This window comes from Linepithema humile, chromosome 8 (assembly GCF_040581485.1).
Source record: "Linepithema humile isolate Giens D197 chromosome 8, Lhum_UNIL_v1.0, whole genome shotgun sequence".
Taxonomy (NCBI): domain Eukaryota; kingdom Metazoa; phylum Arthropoda; class Insecta; order Hymenoptera; family Formicidae; genus Linepithema; species Linepithema humile.
The window spans coordinates 2,314,191-2,322,432 of NC_090135.1; the positions used below are offsets into that span (position 1 = coordinate 2,314,191).

Sequence of the window (8,242 nt, forward strand, 5' to 3'; positions counted from 1 at the left end):
TAGACAAGATTTAAAATTTTAGTATGTGCTTAAGCCCGAATCTACAATAAGTGTAGTAAGTTTTTTAAGAGCCGTAAGAAATTGACCAATCACAGTCTACTATTCTTCTATGTTTTGTTTGTGAATGATCAATTTCTTACGGCTTAAAGCTTACTACACCTATTATAGATCCGGGCTAATTCAGATGCTTCTAATTATGTGTTCCGATATACACTGCTATTAAATCTATATATAAAGCCCGTATCACACTACGCATTAAAGATTGAGATTAAAGATTGAAGATTGATAATTTGACTAATCGGGGAGAAGCAAACAAATATTGTTTTTTTCTGATTGGTCAAATTTCCAAACTTCAATCTTTAATCTCAATCTTTAATGCGTAATCAGATACTGGCTTTATATAAGCTCGTATTAAGCCCGTATCAGACTATGCATTAAAGATTGAGATTAAAGATCGAAGATTGGGAATTTGACCAATCGAGAAGAAGCAAACAAATATTACTTCTTTCTAATTGGTCAAATTCCGAATCTTCAATCTTTAATCTCAATTTTCAATGCGTGGTGTGATACGGGTTTTACATACATTATGTGAACAGTGAACTATAGATTTTCAGCATTGACAGTACATTTTGGAACGCAGCATTATGAGGGCCACTTTAACCAACTCTGGTTAATTCGTTTTCCTTTTTCTCTTATGAATATTCGTCTGTAGAAGGCAAAAGGAAAGGAATTAATCGGAGTTTGATCGATGTGACTCTTAAGTTTGTTTTTCATTACTGCACTGAAAATGTACTAAAAAACATACAGGACAAATAGATAGTCTAGCCTACACTATCCTACTTAATACAGTTGCAGTACAGCTATAAAGAACAAATCTATGGTACAAAGTTTTAATATCGGTCATACTGTAAAATAATGGTTAGTTAATCGTTCATGTGATCTATTGTGTCAAAGTAATTAAATAATTAATAATGTTTGTACTCATTGTATTTACTGACGGGATATATTACATATGCAAGAAAGATGTAGTCAGGCACCAAAATTATTGTGTTGCAAAATATAAAAATAAAAGATATATTTGTCGAGTCATAGCTCAACATGATATGTAATAATTATCACTTTTTAATACTTATAATAGAAAATTGAAATAATTAATTGCAAAATAAATAGACATACGCACACACATGTAGGTACACTCAGCAACATGTATGCTTTAGCACATGTTGCTGAGTATATGCACAAAATTTATGCACATATCAGAATACATATTTCTCACACATATGCATATATGTATACAATTGCATACGCATTGTTCGCGTCATATGCGAATCGAATCCGCTATCACCTGCGCCCTGCGTGATAACTAGCAATCCTGGCAGAGGCGCACGCGCGGTGGTGGAGCGAGTAGCCGCCGCGCGTGAGCCGAAGCCAGAGCTCCTGGAAGTCCCTCAAGACGAAGGTCTCCTTTTCTTTTCTGCGAGTCTAGCTCCTTTTGCTTCGACTATAAGCCAGAGTGTTATTTTCAATACGCGAGTGTAAGGTTTTCGTGAGCCCTTTGCTCGTGAGCCATCTGTTAAGGACAGACTGTTAAATTACGCCAGCGAATAAAGATTTTTTGCTCCAACAAGGCATTCTCGCTGCTCCGAGTTTCCGTTCCTCCCCTCGCTGATCGGCACTTTCTGTCGTGTTGCATCTGCAAGTCGCGACGAGTTCGCGAAACAGAAATCGCGCGAAACATTTGGTCCTTCGAGCCGGATCATCTAAAGGAGAGGGACTCGTGAACGTGCTCGCGCCCGCGTTCTAGCACGCGGCACTTTGGCTGGAAATTCGCCACGTTGTGCTCCGGCCATCTTGTGCCGTTCGCCGGCCGGCCGGCTTTCGTGTGGAACACGTGGACGGACAGTGAGGTGCAGTGAATGAAGAACTACACCCTGCAGCCCTTTGGAGGAAAGCTGAGGACAGAAGAAACGAAGCAGGAGGTACGAGATAGTTCTTTCGCTATCTCTGTCGCACTCTCGTGTGCTGCGGCCTGGTGAGTTAAGACTCTCTCTCTCTCTCTCTCGCCCGCGCTAGCATGCCCTATGTAACTCGGCTGTGCCGTCGTACCGGTATGTGCGCGTGACGAGCGCGTGATCACCGCTCGCGCGGCCGCGTAGTGTCTTCGCTGTTCGACAACCGCGTCGCGCTTTCCTCTCTTGCGCTCGTTCGCTCGCTAATTTACGCTCTCTCTCTCTCTCAAGTGCATAGCGTTGCTCGCGTAACGTCGCCGCGCTCTCCAACGCTCTCTAGCGTTTTCGGTGATTCGCGACCGTGTTGATCGTTGCAGGTGCGCTTGCTGCATGCACCTCTGCAGGGTCATTAAGCCTGCGAGCTTTGAGGCACCCTTTTCAAGCTTTCGCGATCGGACATAGTGCGCCTTGCAGTAATCTTATTACTGAACTTTCCGTTTCCTCGCACGAAGATAGCTTATTTTTATTACTTCCACTCACGTTCACTTATAACGCGATCTACAATGGAAGTGCTACTCAAAAAACAGCTTGTTTCAGCAGGCTATATCGAACGCTTCTGGGACAATATAGCTAAGGCCGGCAAGGAAAAAATGACGCGTTCCTTTCTGACGGCGCGACTGGAGCTCCTGGAAAATTATTGGAGCCGTTTTTCGGATAATCACGAAGCGCTTATCGTTTGCGACAAGATCGAGACGACCGAGTATATCTCAAAGGATTTATACTCGATGATAGTCGAGAAATATATCGAGACAAAGTCCCGCATCGCACCGTATCTCAAAACCGAGCCAGCGCGGCAACCGGAGAAGACCGGAGAGACTTCTAATGTGCTTCGGCAAATTCAATTGCCAAAAATTAGCTTGCCGCGATTCTCGGGGGAGCAGATAGCGTGGGAGAGCTTTCGCGATCTCTTCAAGTCTCTCGTGCATGACGTCGCCGATATGGCACCGGTGCAAAAACTTCAATATCTCCGAAGCTCGCTCGCTGGCGAGGCTGCCGATGTAATTGCGAATGTACCGCTGACCGACGACGCGTATGCGGATGCCTGGCGCGATCTTCTCGCGCGCTATGACAGCAAGCGACGGCTCTTGTACGTGCATCTACGCGAAGTACTGGAGTGCCCTGCCGCTACGAAAGCCACTCCAACGGAGATCAAGCGCTTGCTTGGAATAATGACGCAAGCTACTCGCTCGTTCGCGTCGTTGAAACGGCCGGTGGATCAATGGGATGACTGGCTCGTCCATATCCTGGTGAGCAAACTTGACGCTCAGACTCGACTCCACTGGGAGACTTCGCTCGCAGACAACCGTGAGTTTCCGACGTTTAAACAACTCCAGGACTTTCTGGAGACACGCGTGCGAGCCTTAGAGGCGGCCAATCCAGAGGCTTTGCTCACGCGTTCCGCTTCCGCGTCTACGCAACGGACACAAAAAAGGGCTCGCGTGTTAGCAAATACGACCTCAACCGCAAGGGTAAAAGGGGGCAAATGCTCACTCTGTGCCGAACAGCATAACATTGCGTATTGTGCGAAATATAAGGCGCTGACCGTCGCACAGCGCGCTGAAAAGGTGCAGAAGTCGAAATTATGTAAGAACTGTCTCCGCGCCGGCCATCAAATCGATGCGTGCTCAACGATAGGACGCTGCCTGGTGTGTGCCGGTAAGCATCACACTACTCTCCATAGTCAATCGACTTTCACGGATTCTTTGGAGCCTAAGAGTGACGGGCCCTCTGAGACCTCGACAACGAGGGTGCACAATGCACGCGTGACCTCTCTGACCTCGAGACGCAACAGTACGATGCTCCTTGCGACGGCGTTAGTCACGATTCAAGGTGACAGAGGCCATTCTGCAACAGTGCGTGCGTTACTTGATCCTGGCTCCGAATCAGATTTCGTGTCGGAACGAGTGGTGCGGCTCGTGCGCGCGAGTCAAAGACGGGTTAACGTTTCTGTCGCCGGACTCCAAGGTACACCGACGGGTACTTCAAACGCGAAGGTGACCGTGACGATAGGATCGCCGGTCGAAAGGGCTTTCCAGTTAGAAACCAAGGCATTGGTGCTTAAGAGCCTTATTAATCTCTTGCCGGCAAGGAGCGTGCCTTCACGTTCGTGGCCACACATAAAAGGTCTGCGCTTGGCAGACCCGGACTTTTACATGTCTTCCAAGGTCGACGTCATCCTCGGCGCCGACACATTCGGTCGGGTTCTCAGACCCGGGATTCAGGAAGGGGAGCGAGGTACGCCAACCGCCCTGAACACGGTGTTCGGGTGGGTGCTCACTGGAAGTACCACTCCCGGAGAGGATTCCCCCTCTATTTCTGTGCATCATGCACAACCAATCGACGAGTTGACTGCGGCGTTGCAGCGATTCTGGGAGATCGAGGAAGTTTCAAGCACAGCGTTGCCGAAGCCTGAGGACGCTTGGGTGGAGCAACATTTCAGAGAGACTCACTCTCGAGACTCTACCGGTCGTTACGTCGTGCGCCTTCCCAGGAAACAGACGGCCGAGGTGTCACTAGGAGCCTCCCGTCCAGCGGCGTTATCGATGCTACTCAACTCGGAGAGACGCTTGAGCAAGCAACCTGACTTGCGCAAGCGCTACATTGACTTCATGGTCAAGTATTTGGCGCTCGGTCATATGGACCTAATACATAATAACGAGATCCCACGCGACTCGTATTACTTGCCTCATCATGGGGTCTTTAAGACGGGCGACCGCAATGGCAAAATTCGCGTGGTCTTTAATGCGTCCTTCCAATGCGACCACCACGGGATATTCTCTTAACGATTTTCTTTTGCCAGGTCCTCGGCTTCAGTCTGACCTTTGGGTCATCCTGACAAAGTGGAGACTACTCCGTGTCGGGTTCATGGCGGACATCGTCAAGATGTTCCGTCAAATCTCAGTCCATCCGGACGACAGACATCTGCAACGCATCCTATGGCGGGCAGAAGCGTCAGAGGAAGTGCGTGACTACACGCTCTCTACCGTTACCTACGGTACAACCTCGGCGCCCTTTCTAGCTCTGCGGACGCTCCAGCAGCTGGCGCAGGACGAGCAAGATCAATTCCCGATGGGTGCTGCAGCTATACTAAACCACTCTTACGTGGATGATATTCTGGCTGGAGGAGACACGCTTGACGTCGCCCACGAGACCAAGGAGCAGCTTGTCTCCTTGTTGCGCGCCGGAGGTTTCTCTCTTAGCAAGTGGGCTTCCAACTCATTGGATTTGTGTCCACGACTTGAAACGCCGGTCCGAACTCTTCCTTTCGGCGAAACAATTGGTGCGCTCGGCATCATTTGGAGTCCTCACACGGACTCTCTCTTTCTGAAGGTGACTTCTCTCGCGGAGGAATCTTCAGCTATCCTTGCTTCCAGCCCGAAGGAACTAACAAAGCGACGAGCACTCGCGGAATTAGCGAGGCTGTTCGATCCTCTGGGCTGGGCAGCGCCAGTCCTGATATACGCCAAGGTCTTCCTACAAGATCTATGGCTACAAGGAAGTCGTTGGGACGAGCCTCTTTCCAACGACTTGTCGGAAGCGTGGAGCCAATTCCAGTCTTCCCTGCAACAACTCAACGAGGTCAAGATTCCACGGTGGGTTAACTGGAGTCCACTCTCTTCTGGAGTGGAATTACACGGCTTCTCGGATGCCTCCGAGAGAGCCTACGCCGCGGCGGTTTACCTCAGGGTCGCCGGCGCGAGCGATGAAGCCGAGACGCACCTCTTGCTGGCGAAGACCAAGGTGGCGCCAGTCAAAACCCAGAGCGTCCCTCGGCTTGAACTTTGCGCAGCAGTCCTGCTCGCACGTCTCCTCACGCGAGTTACGACGGAACTGAATCTTATTGAGTCCACGCTCTTTGCTTGGACCGACGCTCAAGTGGTCCTCAGATGGATCCAGTCTCACGCTTCACGATGGAAACCCTTCGTCGCCCATCGGGTGGCGGAGATTCAGGGACTTATTCCTAGAGATCACTGGAGGTACGTTCGCACTTCGCACAACCCGGCAGATCTGGCCACGCGCGGCATCCCCGCGTCTGAGCTGCTTAACCAAGATCTATGGTGGCGCGGTCCAATCTGGTTGCGTCAACCACGAGAATTCTGGCCTCCTCTAGAAACCATAGCTTCAGGGGACCAGGCGGAAGAAGAGCAGCGAACGAAGTGCGTCCTGGCGCACACCACACAAGCCAAACCAGAGGAGGAAGTCTTGGAGCGGTTTTCCTCGCTCACGCGTCTCTTGCGCGTAACTTCTTTCTGTTTCAGATTTATTAATCGATGTCGGAAAAACCCCTGCCAACCAGGCGGCCTCACGTCTCGGGAGTTGTTCCAGAGTCGCCTCCGCTGGATAAGTCTTGCCCAGCGGCAGGCGTTCCACAAAGAGTTTGCGGCGTTACGAGTCGGGCGAGCCATTTCTTCAAGTTCGCCCCTACGCCGTCTGCGTCCGTTCCTTGACGAGCAGGGCCTCTTGCGAGTTGGTGGACGTATTGAGGCAGCTCTGTCTTCTTACGATGAGCGCCACCCGCTCATCCTCCCAAGGGAGGGACCTCTCACGCTCCTCTTCATCCGCCACGCGCATCACGCAACCTTGCATGGCGGTCCAACCTTGATGAGAAGTTATCTTCTTCGTGGCCTTTGGATTCTTGGGGCGGCTACAAGAGTCCGCCAAGTGGCTCGCCAGTGCGTACGCTGTGCGCGCTACAAATCTGAAGTTGGCCAACAAAGGATGGGTCAATTGCCGCCTGAGCGGGTCAAACCTGCCAGGCCCTTCGCGTCTGCAGGCGTGGACTATGCTGGTCCAATCCAGCTCCGAACCTTTAAGGGCCGAGGTCGTGGTACCACCAAAGGCTACATTTGCCTGTTTGTCTGTTTAGTTACCAAGGCTGTCCATCTGGAAGCCGTAACCGAGCTGACCACTGCAGCCTTTCTTGCGGCATACCGCCGATTTATAAGTCGTCGAGGCCATTGCTCGCTGCTGCTGAGCGACAACGGTCGCAACTTTCTGGGGGCGGATGCAGAGCTGCGCCGTCTCTTCAAGGCAGCGTCTGAGTTCCACAAGGACGTCAGCGCTTATCTAGCGAACGACGGTACCAAGTGGCGCTTTATTCCTCCTTACGCACCGCATTTTGGTGGCCTGTGGGAAGCAGGGGTGCGCTCAGTTAAGCACCACCTGCGCCGCCTCTTAGGCGATCGCACTTTGACATACGAAGAGCTGTCGACTCTTCTCTGTCAAATTGAGGCGTGTCTCAACTCGAGGCCCTTGACCAGCCTCTCCTCCGATCCGTCGGACCTGGTGGCTCTCACCCCGGGGCATTTTCTCGTGGGAGAGCCCCTTACAGGTTTACCGGAGCCCGCTCCGACAGATGCCTCCTGCAACCCCGTAAATCGTTGGCATTTACTATCAAACTTACGAAATCACTTTTGGTCCAGGTGGTCAAGGGAGTATCTCCACCAACTCCAACAGCTGACCAAGTGGCAATCACAAAGGCCTAACCTTGCCAAAGGAGACTTGGTGCTCGTCGTCGACGAGATACTGCCGCCAGCCAAATGGCCGCTAGGCAGAGTCATTGGCGTCACCACCGGACCAGATGGATTGGTGAGGGTAGCGGAGGTGCGCACCGCCAGGAGCACCCTTTCACGACCGATCGTCAAGCTGTGCCGCTTACCGATCGACTCAGCAGAAGCACTGCGTCAAGACGTTCAGAACGCAAGCTCATCGCAGCAACCCGTTCATCCTTAGCTTTAAGGTTTCTCCGTAACATCTTTAAATACATTGTTAAATACAGTTCCTTCCCTTTATTTGTTTTACCGTTCTACCAGCCGCGCTTCACGTGACTGTGTAAACCCCAGCGTCATTAGTTGTAAGTTGTAAATATTTTGCGTTAGAGTTAATGTTAGTTTAAGGTAACTAGAGACGTTCAACTGTAACGCCGTTCCTGCACGGCGGGCGGTTATCTGGACGATTGTTCAAACATTTGTGACCTGTTTCGTCCACTGGACGAGGCGGGCGGTATGTTCGCGTCATATGCGAATCGAATCCGCTATCACCTGCGCCCTGCGTGATAACTAGCAATCCTGGCAGAGGCGCACGCGCGGTGGTGGAGCGAGTAGCCGCCGCGCGTGAGCCGAAGCCAGAGCTCCTGGAAGTCCCTCAAGACGAAGGTCTCCTTTTCTTTTCTGCGAGTCTAGCTCCTTTTGCTTCGACTATAAGCCAGAGTGTTATTTTCAATACGCGAGTGT

The 8,242-nt window shown here is 51.0% G+C and overlaps 2 protein-coding genes across 2 annotated transcripts; both read left to right on the top strand.

Annotated features, from left to right (window-relative positions):
- Positions 1–2,512: 2,512 nt before the first annotated feature.
- LOC137001659 (uncharacterized) lies at positions 2,513–4,792 on the top strand. The gene has a single exon (XM_067360767.1). The coding sequence runs from the start codon at positions 2,513–2,515 to the stop codon at positions 4,790–4,792; it is 2,280 nt and encodes a 759-aa protein (XP_067216868.1).
- Positions 4,793–4,874: 82 nt separating this feature from the next.
- LOC137001660 (uncharacterized) lies at positions 4,875–7,742 on the top strand. The gene has a single exon (XM_067360768.1). It carries the CDS (start codon positions 4,875–4,877, stop codon positions 7,740–7,742), a length of 2,868 nt encoding a protein of 955 aa, XP_067216869.1.
- Positions 7,743–8,242: the final 500 nt, after the last annotated feature.